The 19182-nt window shown below is 55.5% G+C and overlaps 7 protein-coding genes across 7 annotated transcripts; 1 reads left to right on the top strand and 6 right to left on the bottom strand.

The window, feature by feature from the left end:
• Window positions 1-2: 2 nt before the first annotated feature.
• On the bottom strand, window positions 3-2213 carry PHACADRAFT_184272 (uncharacterized protein). The gene is made up of 3 exons (XM_007395739.1): window positions 1643-2213; window positions 1217-1590; window positions 3-1160 (listed from the first exon to the last, which is right to left on the bottom strand). Exons 1-3 carry the CDS (start codon window positions 2144-2146, stop codon window positions 620-622), a joined length of 1419 nt encoding a protein of 472 aa, XP_007395801.1. The 5' UTR covers window positions 2147-2213; the 3' UTR covers window positions 3-619.
• A 435-nt stretch (window positions 2214-2648) lies between these two features.
• Window positions 2649-3317, bottom strand: PHACADRAFT_184271 (uncharacterized protein; the record flags this gene model as incomplete). The annotated part of the gene is made up of 2 exons (XM_007395738.1): window positions 2649-3112; window positions 3171-3317. 2 exons carry the CDS (start codon window positions 3315-3317, stop codon window positions 2747-2749), a joined length of 513 nt encoding a protein of 170 aa, XP_007395800.1. The 3' UTR covers window positions 2649-2746.
• Window positions 3318-3768: 451 nt separating this feature from the next.
• On the bottom strand, window positions 3769-5376 carry PHACADRAFT_256125 (uncharacterized protein; the record flags this gene model as incomplete). The annotated part of the gene is made up of 6 exons (XM_007395737.1): window positions 3769-3950; window positions 4001-4110; window positions 4163-4352; window positions 4404-4516; window positions 4569-4704; window positions 4754-5376. Coding segments are annotated over 6 exons (1277 nt in total), but the record flags the coding sequence as incomplete, so codon positions are not given.
• Window positions 5377-6070: 694 nt separating this feature from the next.
• Window positions 6071-7610, top strand: PHACADRAFT_184269 (uncharacterized protein; the record flags this gene model as incomplete). Its single annotated transcript, XM_007395736.1, has 5 exons — window positions 6071-6282; window positions 6338-6493; window positions 6534-6864; window positions 6895-6999; window positions 7041-7610. 5 exons carry the CDS (start codon window positions 6071-6073, stop codon window positions 7482-7484), a joined length of 1248 nt encoding a protein of 415 aa, XP_007395798.1. The 3' UTR covers window positions 7485-7610.
• Window positions 7611-8470: 860 nt separating this feature from the next.
• PHACADRAFT_120929 (uncharacterized protein) lies at window positions 8471-11368 on the bottom strand. The gene is made up of 8 exons (XM_007395735.1): window positions 10957-11368; window positions 10672-10899; window positions 10460-10622; window positions 10274-10412; window positions 9903-10223; window positions 9397-9849; window positions 8992-9345; window positions 8471-8936 (listed from the first exon to the last, which is right to left on the bottom strand). Exons 1-8 carry the CDS (start codon window positions 11224-11226, stop codon window positions 8792-8794), a joined length of 2073 nt encoding a protein of 690 aa, XP_007395797.1. The 5' UTR covers window positions 11227-11368; the 3' UTR covers window positions 8471-8791.
• A 173-nt stretch (window positions 11369-11541) lies between these two features.
• Window positions 11542-13177, bottom strand: PHACADRAFT_161464 (uncharacterized protein; the record flags this gene model as incomplete). Its single annotated transcript, XM_007395734.1, is given in 4 exon segments — window positions 11542-12455; window positions 12511-12723; window positions 12774-13116; window positions 13136-13177. 4 exon segments carry the CDS (start codon window positions 13175-13177, stop codon window positions 11542-11544), a joined length of 1512 nt encoding a protein of 503 aa, XP_007395796.1.
• Window positions 13178-13362: 185 nt separating this feature from the next.
• Window positions 13363-18619, bottom strand: PHACADRAFT_256119 (uncharacterized protein). Its single transcript, XM_007395733.1, has 20 exons — window positions 18532-18619; window positions 17999-18474; window positions 17839-17938; window positions 17340-17777; window positions 17182-17285; window positions 16387-17128; window positions 16122-16332; window positions 15954-16065; window positions 15852-15901; window positions 15746-15800; window positions 15569-15689; window positions 15342-15516; window positions 14811-15286; window positions 14694-14755; window positions 14528-14644; window positions 14279-14468; window positions 14057-14214; window positions 13861-14000; window positions 13745-13803; window positions 13363-13687 (listed from the first exon to the last, which is right to left on the bottom strand). Exons 1-13 carry the CDS (start codon window positions 18569-18571, stop codon window positions 15073-15075), a joined length of 2838 nt encoding a protein of 945 aa, XP_007395795.1. The 5' UTR covers window positions 18572-18619; the 3' UTR covers window positions 13363-13687; window positions 13745-13803; window positions 13861-14000; window positions 14057-14214; window positions 14279-14468; window positions 14528-14644; window positions 14694-14755; window positions 14811-15072.
• Between the last annotated feature and the right edge of the window lie 563 nt (window positions 18620-19182).

The raw sequence follows: 19182 nt of genomic DNA, 5'->3' as shown, positions 1-19182 counted from the left end.
CATTGAGTTTGCTAACAAGGAGCAGACCGTATCTCCGTGACTTCGCCTGACTTCGCCCAGAGGCTCCTTGAAGTCATTTCCCCACACTTTCCGCCGTTTCCCCACCCCGCATCCGTGCGCCGACCAAACAACGACGAAGGCGTAGGACGCGCCCCCAGTTCCCTCAATTCGAATATACGGATGTACAAGTACACACCCGGACAGCACTTTGGTCCTCACTACGACGACTCTGTGCGTGATTCGGTGACGGGTGATAAGTCGGAGTGGACGTTGCTTATTTACCTTACCGGCGTTCAAGATGGTGTCGAAGGAGGAGAGGTGCGTATCTCGATGGGATGTTGCACGGCAGCAGGTATTGAGGTGTCGATAGACTTTGTTCTACAGGCAGCAGCGTGGTCAGCCCAAGGAGACTATCACCCCGCCGCTGACCCGCGGAACAGCTCTTCTTCACAGGTGATGTCTACGTGCCCGAGCGGCATTCAATAACTGACGCTTACATAGACATGGTAACGAGTGTCTCCTGCACGAGGGCTCACCCGTTCTGAAGGGCACGAAGTATATTCTGCGCTCCGACCTCATGTTTAAGAGTTAAAGCTACACAAAGCACAGAGCAACACGCTCACTTCCTCTTCTTCGACTTCTTACTCGGCATTCCTGCTTCGACAACATCATCGTCTCGATCCCTGTCGTCCCTGCCGCTTCCAACGTCCCACCTCCGCTTCCTACCGCGGCCCTCCTTCGCCTGGTCCTTGAGCTCGTTCGTCGCCGCACGGCCCGCCTCGTCTACGCGTTCGCGAAGGAGCGCAATCTCCTCTTTGTCTGTCGGCCATAGCTCGAGCTTCTTACCAGTGACACTCTCGATGCGCTGCACGAGCTCGACGTCGTACTGCGTGACGAACGTGATCGACTTGCCCGAGCGTCCCGCACGCGCAGTGCGTCCGACGCGGTGAATGTAGTCTTTCGAATGCGTTGGGATGTCGTAGTTGATGACGGCGTCGACGTGTGGGATATCGAGACCACGGCTTGCGACGTCGGTCGCGACGAGCACTTTCCGTCCACCGCTCTTGAACTTGCCGAGTGCACCGAGACGCGCGCTTTGGCTCAGTTGGCCGTGCAGGGGAACGGCGGGGAAGCCGAGCGTGCGCATCATGATCGCTAACCTGTGTATTTCGTAGGTTAGCTTGTCAATACTTGTGAGATGGGCAATCATATATACCTCTGGCAATCATGTACAGTTCTTGTAAAAATGATGATCGAATTCGACGCCAATGAGTTTGCAAGATACATGAGATTGACGTCCTTTTGCACTAATGGTATGAATAGGTAGTATTGGAGCAATGTTGATACAGTAGAGTACCTGCGTGAGACTCTTAGTCTCATGAGCAGCCGTATCAAGAGCAGGGGAGCGTACTTTTCGGAAACTTCGACTCGGACAGGATTCGACAAACTTGCACGCTGCAGCTTGGCGACTTTGGTTGTCATTGTTGCAGAGAAAAGGTATGTCGTCCGTTCCTGGGGGATGACCTTCAGGATTTTATCGAGTATAGGACCGAAGTCCATGTCCAGCAGTCTATCTGCCTCATCCAGGACCTGCAACGTCTCTTAGCATTTGGGAAAGACATAGACCGCTGAGGACACTTACCAAGAATTTCAGGCTCCTCAAGCTAAAGCCCTTCGTGTTCTCCAAGTGGTACTGTAGCCTACCCGGCGTCGCCACCACGACATGCGGCTTCTTCGCAAGAGCAACCGCCTGCGACATCTCGTCGATTCCACCCACGACGGTGGCGCAGCGCACGCCCATCGCGCTGCCGAGCGCTTCGAAATGCTCTGTGATTTGGTACGCTAGCTCGCGGGTGGGCGCGATGACACAGGCGAAGAGCCCGCGGGGGTCGTCCCAGAGCTTCTGGAGGATCGGCAGCGCGAACGCGGCAGTTTTGCCTGAGCCTGTCGAGGCGACACCAATGATATCGCGGCCCTCGAGCGCATGGGGAAGCGCGGCGGTCTGGATATCGGTCGGGGACGTGAAGCTGAGCTGCTGAAGGGCTTCGAGGAGCGGGTCGATGAGCCCGAGAGCCTTGAAGGAAGGCTTTTCTTGCGGCGCCGGCGAGGACGGGCGAGATGTGGAGGCTTCTTCAGGTGCAGGCATGGCCGCTGGAGGAGACGATGCCAGAGACTGTGGGGGGGCAGAGTACTCTGCGGTGAGGGCGAACGGCAAGCAAGCGTTCTTAAGAAATTATTGATGGCTGATCGCTTTGCACAGTAGACGCCCAATATCCTCGAGCTCGGATTGGCGATGAAGTTAAGCTTGATGGAATTCTACTGTGCACTACGCTACAAGAGGAATACCTAATTTTTTGGTGATTGCTTTTCTACTTCTACTAGAACAGAGGGAAATCTTCTATGAGTTTCAACTTTTCCGGGAGACCGAAACCAGAGCCGAGACCAAGTGAACCGAGTGAACCGAGTGCGCTGAACGCCGCCGAAACTGGAGAGAGATGAAGCGTATGCAGATAGGCTGGAGTCGGCGAGTACCTCAGAGACCAATATAGTCGTCCAGCAGAGTTGCTCGGCAGAGCAAGACCACGGATCGGGGGGCTGTCGATGCGTAGGTACCGCAGGAGCCAGAGCGCGCTCTGTGGCCAGGAGGAAGGCGTCGACTTTGCCAGAAACATTATACCAAGTTCGAGAGATTTTGGAGCGAGAGGCTGTAGGCCGGAGCAACCGAAGGCGAGACGAGACGAGACGTTCAGCCAGCGCGAGGAACGAAAACGGGGGCGTCCGCGCGGAGAGCCTGGGGGCGGCGGGCAACGCTAGGAACAAAGACTGGAGCGTCCACTCGGAGCGCAAGGGAACGCTTGTTGGCATAACTGCGAGGGATGAAGATGGGGGCGTTAGCCTTTAGAGCCGACGCCGTGACAGGAGTCTTGAGGGTAACATGTAGGGCGGGGAAGGCGAGGGACTCGTCGGTGGCAGAGTCAAAGACGAGGAGCCCTGCATCCTTGTCGTCTGCATCCTGGAGGGCCGACTCGTTGACAAGCGTCATCTCAGCATCCGGATCGGCATCTCCGCCGGTTTCCTCGGTAACGTCCTCGCAAGCGCCGACGAAGGTCTCCTGCCAGCCACTTGGGGTCAACGGTGCCCCACCGAAGAGGCTTTACCCGACAACTTACCTCGATCGCGGTAAGGCCCATTCGCTGGCCAAAACTGACAAAAGCTGGCGCAAAGAGGCGGCACGGTGACGGCTTCAAGAGCGCGAAGGCCTGCTCGAAGCGCAAGAGAGACCTAGTGGCAACCCCGAGGAAGCCAGTAGAGATCATTGTTCGAAGATAGAGTTACGTTCGAGTGTGATGGAAGGCTAAGAGCGAGGAAGGAAGACAAAGAAGATGATGACTTGCGAGAAGGAGGTGCGCGAAGACGGGACAGGGTTTATATCTCGCGAGGGCTGCCATTGCGAAGCCGACCGTGTCCGGAGGCAGGCAGACCAGTCTCGCCGAAGGTTAGCCTGCGCTTTCCTGGAGGTTGACAGACTCGTGCCCAGGTCTTCGGCTGCCGGTTGTCCCGAGGACTCGGCGGCGCCATCGGCGTAGGGTACGTCGAAACTCTGGTAGAAATACAGCATTACTGCGAACTACGAAGCTTTAGAGCATATCGAGTTGCTCACCGTTGTACGCTGGCTGTAGCAGCGGCTAGTGACACGAAGGAGAGGTTTCGATACACCCAACGTCCGGCTCGCTGAGACGCCCCGTTACAGTGTGGCAGTCGAACACCGCGTTTAATTGGCATATTATACAGATGAGTGATATGTGTCATACATACAAACAAGTCTTCCACGATATGAAGCTGTATCAAGGTTCCCACGCGCTCCCCGCCGGCCCGCCCACACCAGCAGTCAAAAAGACAGGGCTTCCGTCTTCCTCTATGTAAAAGCAGTCTTCAAGACGTATGCCCAACTGTGAGACACGTCAGCGGGGATGTGACGAAAGTAAGGGCGGTATCATACCTCGCCCTCAATATAAATTCCTGGCTCGTCCGAGAACGTATGTCCGGTCAGTATGATATCCTCTGATCCTCCTCGCAAATAAGGAGATTCGTGGCCTTCGAGGCCGATGCCTGCATGCCAGTCAGATGCTATTTTTGTATCTAGACTGCGCAGGCAACTCACCATGTCCGAGTCGGTGCGTGAAGTATTCCCCATACCCACCTTCCACGATGGTCAGCCGCGCAGCGCGATCAACATCGGCGGTAACGGTCCCGTTGTGCGCGGCTGCGATTGCCATCGCCTGTGCTGTCCAGACGAGGTCCCAGATGTCGAGGTTATCCATCGGGATCTCAGAGTCCTCGAGGGCAAAGGTCTATCGCAAATGTCTTAGATATGACTCGATTTGCGTGTGCTATGTTCTCACGCGTGTAACATCGCTGACATAGCCATGCAGCGACGCGCCGATGTCGGTTAGAATCAAGTCGGTCTTGCGAAGTCTGCGGTCAGTGCCACCACCGTGAGGGAGGGCGGCGTTTGCTGTCACGATGTGAGAAATGGGTACTAGGAATATTGCCTAAAATGGGCTTACGACCGAAGAGCACAATACCACCACCATTGCTCAGGCCTGCGGCGGCAAGTGCGCTTTCGATGAGCTTGCGGGTAGCCGATTCGCGTATGCCGATGTACATCTCGTCTCTTGCGGCCCTGATCGCGAGCACAGTCGCCTGGTGACAGTCCATTCGGTGCTCGGGGACGACAGGCTCTGCGACGCACCTCATTCACACATTTCAGAATCTCGATCTCCTCTTTGCTCTTTCTCTCTCTCAATCGTCTGACCTCAGTTGGTGCGCCAACGACCTTTGTTCCGTGCCCTACAGCCCTTTGCAGCCCTTCAACGATAAACTGCCGCGTGGCGCCGTCTACAAAGATAGTCCCGCCGCTGCGCAAGCTAGGGATCGAGGACACCGCGACCTCGTACGGGTCCATGTCTTCCGCCCACTCGGGGTACTCGATGTCGTCGTCGCTAGGAATGCGCAGGAGCCTTGCGCGCGTGGCCTCAAATGACGGCGTGAGGACGCTCAGGCTCGCCGCGACGCGGTCCTGGTCGACGGCCGGCGTGACGAGGAGCAGGAGCGGGCGTTCGGAGAGGTGCCACTCGGTGCCGGAGAGGTTCGCGAAGTACCCGGCGCTGGCCCCGGGCTCAGCGATGTACGCAGCCGCGCCGAGAGCGTGCAGCGTGTGCGCGAGCGCGTCCTGCCGCTCGACGTACGACGCGGATGGGATGGGCTGCACGCCCGCGCAGTGGTCCGCGAGGCGCGAGAAGTCCGGGGGCGCACGGAGGAGCGAGGAGGGGCGAAAAAGGAGGAGGTAGAGCGCGGTAGTGAGGAAGGCCATGAAGGCTACCGTCGCTGTCGGCTGGCCAGGGTGTCGTCAACGGGAGAACGTGTGTGAGAACGGGCGGTGAGAGCGCGACGCACCTTGTGAAGTTTGGGCCTGAAGAGGGAAGGAGGGTGTGAGTGGTGGTCGGGAGTAGCTGGGGAGACGGGTGCTTTGCCGGACATGGTGTCCCACCAACGGTCGCTGCCAGCGGTCTGCATATCCAACCCTTACCTCGACTGATCAGTCCCGTCTCCAGCGACACATACGGCTACGTCACATGACCTGGGACACCAAGCGCCGTGATTTATCATACCCCGCGTCGCGTTCGGCGTCTCTTATATTGCTCTCTTCCGTTCTGCTATGGCCGACCACGCAGAGGACACCGACGTGCTCCTTGCACTGCTTTCCAGCTTGCTTGAGAAGCCTGAAAATAACCAGCAAGTCCTCCTCGACGCGCTTGTAGAGTCTGGCGGCAACGTCGAACGCGCTGCAAACCTCCTCAATTCGCGTGCCTCCCATAAGCGACCACCAAAGACTAACGGCGTGAAGCGCAAACGGATTATAGGCCTAGACGGCTGGCTGAGTGCTAGCACGTCTGCAAAGACGCGTACTGAGCGCGTGACGGCACCTACTCCTGGCCCATCTCGTCCTTCATCCGGCGATGAGGGTTCACCGCCCCAGGACAAGTCTGACAATTCAGCATCTAAAGAGATGTCTTCGCCCAGCAATAGTCCGTCGAAGAAGCCCAAGACAGTGACCAACGACGAGTTCATGGCTCTCCTTCGACTTCCAAACTCGAGTGACTCCAAGCCCTCGGGACCGCCCAAGTTCCCGCCTTTGACGCTCACCACCCCGGACATGGTCGCTAAGCATACACCATGCACAATGCATCTTTCTGTGTTACCTCCGGAGCTCGCATGTCGGTATGTCTTTGGCTGACGTGGGATTATAGCATGTTCTCCTCACCTTTTACTTCAGATTGTTCTACAGTATGATCGAAGAAAGCGAGTCATGGCAGCGCAACAAGTGGTGGCTGTTTGACCGCGTCGTAGAAAGTCCACATCGAACGTCCTTCTACATCAAGCAAATTTCTGAGGATGACGACGGCGGCATGCGCGGGGCCGCGCAATATTGGTGAGCGATGCGAAGAAGACGGGCTGACCAACTCATCCAGCGGTGACAGGTACAACGGTCGGCAAACAGACCTACCTACGTCCTTCCCAGAGGCAATGGCCGAGGCTTGTGAGTACGTCGAGCGTATCGTGAATGCAGAGATGCGCAAGAGGCCGCGCTTCCCGCTGGAATGGGGTGGCGAGCCAGCGCCTGGCGCGTCCCCTGGAGAGGCTGACGATCTCGTCGTGTGGCGTGCAAATGTAGCTGCATCGAATCGCTATGAGGGCTCTCAAGAGAGTGTAGGCTTTCATACAGATCAGCTGACTAACATCGGACCGTTTGCGACCATCGCCAGCTTGAGTCTTGGTAGAGCCTCAAGTTGCAGACCCAGTGTGCGTCGACCACTAACTCTGTATTTCTAGGTACTACGCGGACGTTTCGAATGCGAGAGGTTATCCCTACGGATGAGAAGAACAAGCGCAGTGCAAGGACATATAATGTCCCACTTGCACATAACTCGGCAAGTGGTTTGCGCAGGACTTCATCACATTTCTAACTCCTCGGCCAGCTCTGCATTATGCACGCGTCTTGTCAAGAGACTTTCAAACACTGCATCCCACCTCAACGCGTGATCGACCCATTCCGGCCCTCTCATCCACCTCCGGGCTTGGCACCCGAAGAACCCATTCCGACCTTCAACACCCGCATCAACATCACTTTTAGATTTTGCCGCCCCGACTTCCACTCGTCCACGACTCCCAAATGCAAGTGTGGCGTGCCGTGTATCCTGCGACCTGATATGAAAAATCGGTATGCTCTGCCCGATGCGCAAGACAGCGAGAAGCCGCCTGGAGAGAATCATGAGGAAGAAAGGATCAACAGTGGTATCGTGACCAAGTATTGGTGGACGTGCTACGCTGGGGCGCAAAACGAGGGGAAGGGGTGCAACTTCTGGAAGGTCATGGACGTGAAAGCAGAGGGCAGAGGGCCTTTTGCAGAGGAGGTGGTTTAGATAATTCGGAGACTTATTCAATGCTATAACTAATTATCGCCGTTGTATCATGCCGTTATAGCCAGCGGTGTGGGCTACGCGGCTGCGCGCCTACCGAGCCAGCATATATCTTGATCGATCGGCAGTGAATCTGGTGGCCAAATCTCAATCTGCAGATCGCCTCATTGCCGTGGCTCGCATTTAAAGCAGCAGCTCCCGTCGTATATTCCCCTCTTCCTCCCTCTTAACAGCGTACAGAAGTGAGCAATGGCCGCGCGCACTGCATCCATCGAGCGCAAGACAAACGAGACCCAGATCTCGGTGTCCATTAACCTCGACTGCCAGCCCGGCACGGGGCGCAAGCAGGAAATTGAGGTCTCGACGGGTATTGGCTTCCTCGACCACGTACGCTTTGCTGCTCCTCTCTCTCCTGCGTGCTCATATCTCGACGCGAATTAGATGTATCATGCCCTTGCAAAGCACTCTGGCATGTCCCTCACCATGAAGTGCCAGGGCGACCTCTGGATCGACGACCACCACACCGCAGATACGTGCTTGCTCTGACAACTCCCCGGGGGAGCAGCGAGGCTGATCACCGTCGAATACTTTACAGGACAGCGCGATAGCACTCGGCACGGCGTTCAAGCAAGCTCTCGGCGAGGTGCGCGGCATCAAGCGCTACGGCACGGGCTTCGCGCCGCTCGACGAGGTGCGTGTCTTGGGCATTTCCAAAGGCCCTCCCCCCCTTCGTGCTCCACCAGGGAGAATGCTGAGAGCACACACCGCCACAGGCGCTCTCTCGTGCCGTCATCGACATCTGCTCGCGCCCGTTCTGCGTGACTGACCTCGGTATCAAGCGCGAGAAGATCGGGGACCTCTCCACCGAGATGTTCCCCCACATTTTCTACTCGTTCGCCATCGCCGCGGGCGTCACCCTCCACGTCGACGTCCTTCGTGGCGAGAACGACCACCACCGGTGCGTCCTCTGTCTTTGTCTGTCGGGCGGTAGAGAAAGTGGCTGACGCATGGCAGGGCGGAGAGCGCATTCAAGGCACTTGCGATTGCCATCCGCGAGGCGATCACCCGCACCGGAGGAGACGACGTCCCAAGCACAAAGGGCGTACTCTAGGCGAAGCATCCCTGCACATCTATCCAGAAAATGTACCATATGTCTTGCAGTCACACTCTCGTCCGCTTAGCGGTAGACGCGAGAAGCCCATGTGTAGGAAGGCATCATTATACAAGTGAGACCTAGAGATACAATACAAGTATTAAATCCGCAGCATGGAAAAAATGTATCGAGGACCAGGGGTGGAGGGACGTGAGAATTAGTGGTCACCGGTCTCACACATCGTCTCGAGGAAGACCTTGAGGTCGTCCTTGTTGATCTCGATAACGCTGGTATCAAACGAGCCGTGGCGCGTGCGCGCGTTGCACCGCTCCTTCGCGTCGAGGAACGCTAGGCCAAACTCGCTGCAATCAACATCAGTCATGGCGCTTACTTTCTCGGGCCAGCCGGACTACTTACTTTTTGCGAACCTCCCCGAAGTCCAGCGCCGCCGTGACACCGACGACAATGTACGTGCCCGCCTTCTCGTTGAGGCACGCGACGACAAAGGGCAGACTCTTGCGCCGGCTGCGCGCATGCACGACGACGGTTCCTGGCAGACGGTCGCGCAGCGCGTCGACGAGCCAGAGCGCGAGGCGCGAAAGCACGCCCGGGTGCGCGAAGAGCGCAAGGTCGGGGCCCTGCGTGAGCACGACGACGCGGTGTCCGCGAAACGTGCGGATGTCCTGCTTATCGATGATCGACGTCCCCTGGCGGATGATCGCGCGGTGCAGTGTCATCGCGAGGTTGAGTGCGCGGCGCATCTGGGAGATGCTGGGCGCCTCTGCGTCAGCGAAGCACGTCGAGAGAAGGGAACCAGCTTACTCGTCGAGCGAGTCGTACGCCGTCCAGAAGTTCCTCACCCACCACTGCAGCTCCTCTTCGCTCTCGCTGCCCTCCTCTTTCCCCTTCCCGTGGGACGCGCCGACACCCCCCACGAGGACGTTCTCCTTGTCGTCGTCTCGTCTCGGCGCGCCCTCGCGTCCGCCCGCCTCCCAGAGCTTCCCGCCGCCGAACCACTCGCCGCCGTTGCGGCTGCCCTCGACCTCAACTTCCATGCGCACGCCACCGGCAACGTCAAGCAGCGTCGCGACAGCTTCAACCGCGTCCGCGGCACTGATAGGCTGCGAGTGATAACCGTAGCAGCGCGTGAAGGACGGGTACGTGAGCTCTACCAGCCCGTATTCCGGTGCGATCTGGTCGAGCTTGTTCCGCAGGCTGAGTTTGAGGTCCTTGGCCATGTGAGCGTAGGTTTGCTGAGTTTCTGCTACTGAGAAACTAGACAAAACTAATGAGACATGGAGTGCGCGTAGGAGGACGAAGTGACTAACCCCATCTTGGCTAGTAGTCCCGTCAGTCGTTTCCGACCACGCTCCTTCCATATACCCAGCTTGCTGGCGACATAACTTGAATGGTACATGGCGTCGTACAGATTCCAATGTCTGAAGAGCATAAACCGCAATTCGTCTGACACATATACAGATTTGTCATCTGGGTGTTGCGACTTAAAATCGCCATCCTTTGTGACCGACGCTGCTGGCGCGGGGTTCATTCGCGCGACTTCATCGTGGTAAATTGATTGGTACTTGTCGTATTCATCGCGCGATATTCGAGAGGTGCTATATTGAAATGTGAGTCCAAGGATCGCGAGCCTGTACACGGCGTGGGTCAGATCGTCTTGATGCAAGAAGGGAAAACGTACCACAGCAGGTCGTTGTCTATTCTTTCAAGCACAGTAGCAAGGATGTAGATTGTCCCTGAAGCACTCTGCCCATGCCATGTACCAGACATGTAGTGCTTTTCTAGCCGTTCCGCACATGCCTCGCGTTCTTCTCGTGAAGCTCGATCCGGCTTCTACAAAAACTCAGGCTCACAGAATCCGGTCAACAGGAAGGACTTACGTCCACCCTTTGTCGCTTCTTCGGTGTATCTCCACCGCCTAACGACCTCCGCTTCCCTGACGAGCTCCCTTCCTCATACTCGTCCTCGTCTTCCTCTTCATCGCGGTACTCCATATCCTCATCCTCATCCGAGTCTGGCTCTGGTTCAAACTACTGCATATTAAGTTTCACAAAACAGGCAAGCTGGGTGAGCACTCACAGTCAAGACCTCCCACGCCTTACGGTCGCCCTCCATGTGTTCTGCCCCGCCATCATCCCAGATGATAATCCGTTCCCCATTATCTCCGCCACCAAATAGACTGGACAAATTCTGCGGTCTTGAAGAATCTATAACATGTACGCTAAGCTGTGGGCTGAACGAGCCGAACCAGTCTTCAGACGGCAGGTCGAGGATGGCTCCCATGTTGATGAGGATGAGTGTATGCAGCTGCAAGGGGCCTCAGAGTCTTTCCGGCATTCATTCAGGCAGAACAGACACACGCACATCATTGTAGGCAGCCAGCTCGTCGCGTTGTCTTTCCAGTTCGGCGTGCCCAGACACTGGGATGATGCGGTGCATCACGTCGTCCTGTGTGAAGAGGTCTGCAAGCATGCGGGCAGCACAGAGGGCGTCGACATCAGGAGCCACGAGCACAATTACAGAAGAAGCAGAGGTCAAGGGAGAACGTCGATGTGCTGCCAGGATGTTGGCATAGGCCTCGGCGTATGAAGGTCGCGAGGCCGACGCGAGGTGGGGCGGGGGAAGGTAGACCATTGTCGTTCGGCAGAGTAGTGTCACCGTGCCCAGCGTTGTGTCGAATACGTTCTGTACTGTCAAGGAGTCTGTGCAGGACGCAGGTCGGGGGAATAAGTGTCCACAGAGGATGGCGGTGTGACGGACGTTCGTCACGAGAGTCAACGGGCAGCGCGTCACGCTCAACGGCGCGTTTAAGCGTGACCGCACGCGTTGTTTCTCCGTCACGTGTGATGTGACGCGTGGACTTAAGGCCTGAGGCTTGAGGGAGTGAGGAGAGGCGTTTTATGCATCTAGCAGCTGTATTATTGCACCAAATGTATATGTCTAACTAGCCTAGAGCCAGCTCTTTTTCTCCTGGACATCCCGCCTCTTTCCCCGGATGCCCCAAACACCCCAGTTCGTCTTCACCATAACCCGAGGGTCAAAGTCTGCCACCTCCCATTTCTCGCTGCCAAATGCGTTGGGGCCAGGGGTAATCACCCAGTCAAACTCGCCCGCTACCTCCGGAGCCAGAGACAGCGACTTGACGTCCCGTTCGACATCAGCGGGCGAAAAGCCGGTTACGAAGATTGGGCACTTTGTCGCAAGTAGCGAGGGAATAACGGGGCCCCATTCCGTCGGCGAGGCGATCTGCAAGAGCGGCTCGCCAGTCTCCTCAGAGACACTCTTTGCGGATGGGAAGCCAAAGCCAGGCGTGAAGAGGAAGAAGCAGTCCGTGTAAGGATCGAACGTCTCTTGGAATTGCGGATGGACCTCCGAGTAATTTGCCTGCATACCGGTGATTGTGAGCTGCGGTGTGTATGGAACAGTGTACGAGGGGATGCCATAACGCTGGATCGATTCTCGCGTGCGCTTTAGGCGTGCAATAGGTGCAGGTGTTGGCGGCTCGTAGACATTAGGCAAGTACGCAGGCTCCTCCCCATCTTCCACAGGCTTTTCCTCAGCTAACTCCGACTTCTCCGTGAAGGTTTCGGTAGCCGTAACCGATGCTTGGGAATTCTGTTGAGTACCGGGCGCATTAGGCGTGGCTCCAGAGTTGGGTGGTCTAGGGAGGGAAACCTGTGGACCAATGAAGAACAGGTGGAAATGCGCCGACGGGAAAGGCAAGCACAGCTGTTCCCAAACATGTGGGGGAAGCGAAGACTCGGCGCGAGCACCAAGGATGAAGATTCTCATCTGAGGTTTGTCCGCTGAGGCTTCTTCAGTTTCTGGTGCACCCGGCGGAACGTGCAGTGTTGTGCGCAGTGCTAGAAGAGTAGATTGCTTTAGCACCGTTGTGGTGAGAACATATGGAAGACATACCCGCTAAGGACCGACTACCCTCTGGTGTCAATCTCTGATTGTTCAGGGTCAGGTAACTGTGTTGGTGGAGGACGGAACCGATGGTTATGGGATACGTGAGCAGCCTGCTCGCATGCCTCCTGGAGCGTTCAGTATCCATGGATGGGAAACTGCGAGTATACCAAAACAAATCCCAGTTTGAAAATGAGATAGCAGCTTCCGAATCCTGGGGACCTAGAAGTACTTTAGTAGGGGTATTGAGGTACAGGCAGCAGGAAGCGTACCTGGCAGTTCAAACTCCCGCAGCCGCCTCCCGCTCCTCAGGTCATGTTCGTCCTCGTTAACTTCCCTAAGTCTTGAACAATACTTCTGGTGCTCCGTGTCTTCCCTCCAATGTTCCTCCGTGCAATGTGTCGGCCAACCGCAATCCGGGCACTCATACTTGACAGCCTTGGGGGCAGCCTGAGTGTGCGCATGCACTGCACTGTGGTGACTCGCGCACATAGGGCATGGTGCAAGTGTCTGAATAGCCTCACCGCGCGCACGGATGGCGGCAAAGGGCGACTTGCTGAACGGGTGGAAGAGGTTATCCTCGGTGAGTATAGGCTTCTTCGGCTCTGACTTATCCTGCGAAGTCTTTTTGAACCACGAGAAGAGGGAGCGAGTACGGCTTGGGTAAGGTCGACATCGCTGCACGGCTGCCCGCTGGCCCAAAAAGGCCGTCTGGCGATGAAGTGAGCGAGAAAGGGCCATGCTAAGCGAGGCGCCCAGGCTTCGGCGAGACGCGTCCTGCGCCGGGCGCCCTCTGATGTGGTGTACGCAGAAACTTATGCACCAACTGCTACTGCCTTCGTGACGCCGCTATGCTTGCTGCCAGATTGGTGGCAAGGACATATTCAAGGAAAAATATCACATTCACTGCCGCTATATCACGACAGCCATGCAGAGCATACGTTCAATCTAGGTTTCCAGATAGAGGACCCGGAAGCAGCAGAAAGCGAGAGCGCGTAGAGCGTGTTAACCCGCGGCGTCCCAGTTCTCCTAAAGAATCAGAATCATGGTCTGCATTTGGCCAGGAGCAAAAGCCTTCCGTAGAGGAGTCCAACCTTTGGGAGGCAAGCCGGAGAACACCAACCGGTGATCCCGAGGAAGGACTCCGTCGGCTGTTGCTCGATAATGAAGTTCTTGTCGTGACGAGGTGAATACATGCATCCTGTTCTAGGATCATAATGAACTCAGCCGTGGCGTTGTCCAGACAGATCGAGATGATGAACATTTTTGTGGGATTTGAGCAATCAAACCGATATGTCATCTGTGCGTGCTCTGACTGCGTGCCTTATTACCGTCGCACGTTAACGATTCACCTGTTAGCCAATGAGCTTGGAGATACCTTGGGTTACATTGCCGAAGAACCGCGAGGCATACTCTCCATATTCTCCCGCCAGATTTTCCGTACGCACAGACCCTTCCGGGCACTCGTCATGGACCGCTTTGGTGATCCTATTCTCTGGGTGAACTGTCGTCTCATCTTCTTATGGCGATATTTGCTCATGGTGTACAAGGGCAGCTTCGCCGCCCCTTCGCTTGGATAAATTCGCGCATGTACGTCCAGCGATTGCACGACTACAACCAGTACACCGCAGATGGCGAGCCTGTACTCGACACCTTCGCGGAAGTGCAGCAACGCTGGCATCTGTGGCGAAGGCGATATGACCTATTCTTACAGTATGTAAAGTTTGATGTTCACGCTCATGATGTGATTAGCTGAGTTCTTGCATTATGACCGCAGGGACACACCTCGTCGTATCCTCTCTGTGGCGTCGGAACCACAACCAGAGCCGGAAGCTGTTGTCGATGTCCAGTTCAAGCAATTCGCGAGCATCGATGAAGACCTCTTGGCGTGGCACTTTACGCTGCGGGATGCCCGCGGGGGAGAGCTTGCCAGCGTGAATCGTGCATTTCGAGGGCTTGGACGCGAGGTCAGTACGAGCACCTGGATATGTTCACGCAATACTGACATGTAACCGGGGGACATCAGGTATTCACGGATACCGGCCAATACTTCATACGATTTGGCCCCTCTCCCGTCGATCCGTTTGACCTGACGCCGCGTGTGCCTACCGTCATTCGGGATCTTTCGTTAGAAGAGAGAGCTGTGAGTGAATAGTCGCGCGAAATGATTGCGTGTTCTCATCTTTCTGCAGCTTGTGCTTGCGCAGGCAGTCAACATCGACTTTGACTACTTTTCTCGCCATTCGCATGGAGGGTAAGTCTACTCGTGTCTTTGTGTGAGATATTGCTCAACCTTCGTACCCTTCTAGTGGACTAGGTCTCCCATTGTTCTTCGGTTCGTGGAGTAGTGAATACCACGAATCAGACGATACATCCTAGGCTTCGTCTGAGCTTCCGTCACACATGATGACACGACATTGATGATGAGTCATGTGCATCCATTCCAGTACGAAGCTAGATAATTTACAGGTTTCACGAAGCAAAAATGATGCGCCGCAGGTAAAGACAGCACCACGTAGCAGTCTGTGACAAAACGTAATATGCTGAAGTCCAATCCAAAATCCACTCGAGTTACCAGAAGATGCAGCGCTTGTCTTGCGGTGGATTGAGCTTCGCCTTCGGCGAGCACTTGAATGCCTGAGCGAACTCGGGGATATTGGACACAGTGCCATCAACGCGGTACCTATTCGGCGAGTGTGAATCGGTCCTGATGCGCGCGACCGCGGCCTCGGGTTTAATGTTCTGCGCCCAGGCTCGCGCAAACGAGATAAAGAAAAGTTGCTCGCTGCAAAGGCATCATAAACAGGTTTTCTATGAGGAGTATACAAGCTGGTACATACCGAGTGAAGTCGAGACCGGGAAGGAGGTATTCCCTAGCAGCGGCGTCCGAGACGTCAACTTGCTCCTTCCACGCGCGGTACGCTTGGATCAGACCAGTGTCGCCAATATTTTCACCAGAAGTCAGATTTCCGTTTACGTGAATTTTGCCGCCGTGGCCATCATCAATTGTATACGCTGACTATAGGCATTAGTGGTTACATCGCCAAGATAGGGTAGGAAAACGCACAGGAGTACTGGTCGACGATGCATGTCTGAACCTTCTTGAAGCCATCGCTAGTGAAGTTTGTCCACCACTGCTCTAGTTTACCGTGCTGGTTATACAGGCGTCCGGCCGAATCAAAGGCATGCTGAATGCAGAGGTCAGCACTCAGCATCTACATCTAAAGAGATGCAAGTGTCTCACCGTAAGCTCATGGGCAGCAACTTGTCCGAAAGATCCATAAGACATATATCCAGGCCTGTAGGACATCGTCAGTCGAGCACGTACATAGAAGACGAGGGGAACGTACCAGTGTTGAGAGAAGAATGGCGGCTGCAGGATACCGGCAGGGAAGAAAATCTGGCAACTTATGAACACCGACAGTCATCACATATTGGCGAATACAACTTACCTCATTGGCAGGGAAACTGATATAGGCGTTGACCATAGATGGGTACATCTCCCAGGACTCAGGATCACGCTGCATGCCGAGCTTCTGCCACTTCTTGTAGACGTCGCTCGTACTGATCGTGGTTCGTCAGTGTGCAAATGATTGCAGAAAGGAACCAAGGGTACGAGCCTAGCACTGAGCATGTTTTCGAAGAACATCGTCTTTTGCACCTTCACAAGGTTGTAATAGACGGCGATGGACCTAGGGTCGCGAGTGTCGGGCGAGATAGGGAAGCCAACCTTCACGCGGATAGCATCAGCCTTCTCAGCCGCCGCCTTCGCGCTTTCTTTATCCATCCAGCCAATGTGGCTCAAGGACCGCTTGAATGCGTCGATAATGTCTAAGACGACGCAGTAGTAAATTGCCGCTCTTCGTCTAGGTAAATTTCGCTCACCAGTGATGACCTTAGTGCTTTTCTCCCTAGAATCCCCGCCAAACACTTCCTTGACGAAGTACCTCCCAATAGCAAAGCCCATTGCGCCTTCGACCCTCCCAACGCAGTATTCCGCACGATCGCCAACAGCCCCAGGCTTGATGCCCCTTAGACGCTCCTCGAGAACGCGGGTCGCGCGCCAGGCCTCAGTAGTCGTACCAAGGTGCAGCGACAGAGCTAGGGCCGCACGGGTTTCAAGGTACGCTTCGAGTGTATCGCGATCTGTTTCCTGTAAGATGGACGAAAGCGATGCAGGGTAGGTCGTCGACGTGAGGATGACACGTTCGGGGTAGTGACGGGGCGTGAAGGTGGAGAAGTAAGTGCTCCATGCAATTTCGGGCAGAGCGTCGGTCAAGTTCAAGAGAGGTACCGGATTGTAGGTGGCAATAGGGTCCTGGAGGAGAATATCCAGATCCAAACTCGCGTCTACGATCCTCTTTTCCAACGCGATAATCTGCTTCGCTAGCTTGGGAGCTTCCTTTGTGCGATTAGTGGGCTTGTCCTTGCCGGGCTTGTCCGGGTCCTCAGGGTCCCATGGAGGCCAGGGCCTGGGCGGCCAAACGCGAAGACGTTCTTCATGTACCGCTAGAGCAGGGTTTGTCTGCAACCGGCTGACATCATCCTCTTCGTCCGCAAGCGCAACAAGGAGACGTTCCAAAACATTTCTGTAAAGTTCAACGATAGACTCTTCTTCATAATATTCCTGGTACAACGTCACTGAAGGGTGAGGATTACGAATTTCCAGATAAAGCATACCTTGGATGGAAGACCAAGTTTTGGCTGGCTAAACCAGAGAACCATGGAATTCGGATCGTCCCCCACGTCGCCCTCGATGTCAGTGTCGAAAAGACCACCAATACCTGCCACAAAACATGGTCAGACGGCTCAGATTATTAAGATCCAGTATCGCACACCTGTCGAATGAAGGTATGAGAGAGCCGCCGTAAGGCCTTGTTTCTCCTTCTCCTTGCCACGGCCATCATTCTCGCCATCGTACTTGCTGTGTACATCATCCGCAATAAACCTTTCCTCCAAAATGCCTTCAATGCTAATGCTATCTCCACTGAACAGTTTCCTGAGGTTGCGAATGACGTGAAGCAGTGGCTCCTGACCACGTGCTTCCAGGAGGTCTTCGTTCATGCAAGAGCTGTACAGACCTCGGAGCTTCTTCAGAATCTGGGCATCGTATGGATCTTCATGATCATCAATTAGGGCGACAGTGGAGAAAGTTGAAGACGAGTCTTGTGAAAGGATCTGCTGAATGAGGCGCTTGTTCTGTTGCGCGAGAGCCTCGAAGTTGCCGTATATGCCCTTGTCGGATGGAATAGGATGCTGCTTTATCCATCCTCCGGCTGAATGCGACAATGATGGGTCAACGGAAACATGGTAAGGGCAGGTCACAGCAACACATACTGGCGAAGTCATAGAAATTCTCGCAGGGATCGTAGGACTGATCCAGCGAGGAGATAACCGATGCAGCAAGCATGACGCATTGTGGAGAGAAGCATGTCTTCTGAGGCGCAGAGCAAAATAGAGTCAGTCATGCTCGTCATGAGACATAGCGTGCTCCAACCTCTTCTGGGGCAGTCGTCGGGATGGGTGCCGGGACTGCGACTGTTGTAGTCGCAACTGTTGTAGTTGCTGAGATAGCGGTGGTCGTAGTAACTGCAGTCGTAGTAATCGCGGTGGTAGTAATTGCAGTCGTAGTGATTGCAGTCGTAGTGACTGCGGTGGTAGTAATTGCAATGGATGAGCCTGGTCGTGTGATAGTTCCAGTCAAGATCTGAGTTGTCGTTACAGTCACAGGAGACTTCTCATTGTCGCCGCCGCCTCCATGCCCCTGATTGAGCTTGTGCTGTGCACCAGCGAATAAACCAATGAATACAGAGCTAAGGAGCAGGAGCAGAAGAAGCAGGACGAAGAGGACTTTTGTCAGAGGTGAAAGAGGTTCATGCACAGCAGAGGAGAGCCGCTCTGTAAATGAGGGGCTTTCTGGTGGTCCACGCGTGTCGTCTGGCGAAGATACGTTCTGGAGAAGAGGGGCGGTCTCTGGAAGCGCGAGTTAATTGAGACCACCCAGACTTCTATACACGTGGGATGGCGCACCTTCGTCAGTTGACGGCCGAGGATCCCTAGAATCCGCCATGCTGCCCGACGTCGACGATCTGCCTTGCAGTTGTCGGCGTATGCTGAGGGCCGGGACGACGACGGTGTGGATGCAAGCCTGGCTTGGACCTCCTGGCCGCAGACGCGCACACACGCTCCAGGCGCCCGTCGATGCGCGGCGCGGCGGATCAGGGCACTGAAATTGCAAGCGCCAGTCGGTCCCTTGCAGCACACCCCCAAGCCTGGCTCAGGTTTCTCCTTGTCTCAGCCCAGCTGGGATAACTCAGAGAGTATGCACAATGCACGACATTCCTTATGCTTGAAGCGTGCTGGCTCACGAAGCAGCTCCAGTCCGGCAAGACCAGCAGTACGTGCTTGTTTGAACACTGCAATTAACCACTCCTGACTAGGTGCAAGCCTAGTGCTCTTGGAAAGTGGGCTTTGCCACAAAACCCCACACGGCCACCTATCGCGCCCTCCCCGCCACCTAATCTCCCCGGCTTGGGTAAATGGGTCCCTCCATCATCACTTGCTGGTTCGTCCAATCCTGGTCCTTCGCCGGACCTACCAGGTCTCGGGAAATGGGCACCGCAAAAGCCTCGGGACAATCCCACCTCTCCTTCTCAGTCAGCTCTTGGCAAGTGGTCTCGT

This window comes from Phanerochaete carnosa (genome assembly GCF_000300595.1).
Source record: "Phanerochaete carnosa HHB-10118-sp unplaced genomic scaffold PHACAscaffold_5, whole genome shotgun sequence".
NCBI lineage: Eukaryota > Fungi > Basidiomycota > Agaricomycetes > Polyporales > Phanerochaetaceae > Phanerochaete > Phanerochaete carnosa.
Note: the sequence above shows the minus strand (reverse complement) of the source record. Positions and strands in the feature narration are given on the sequence as shown.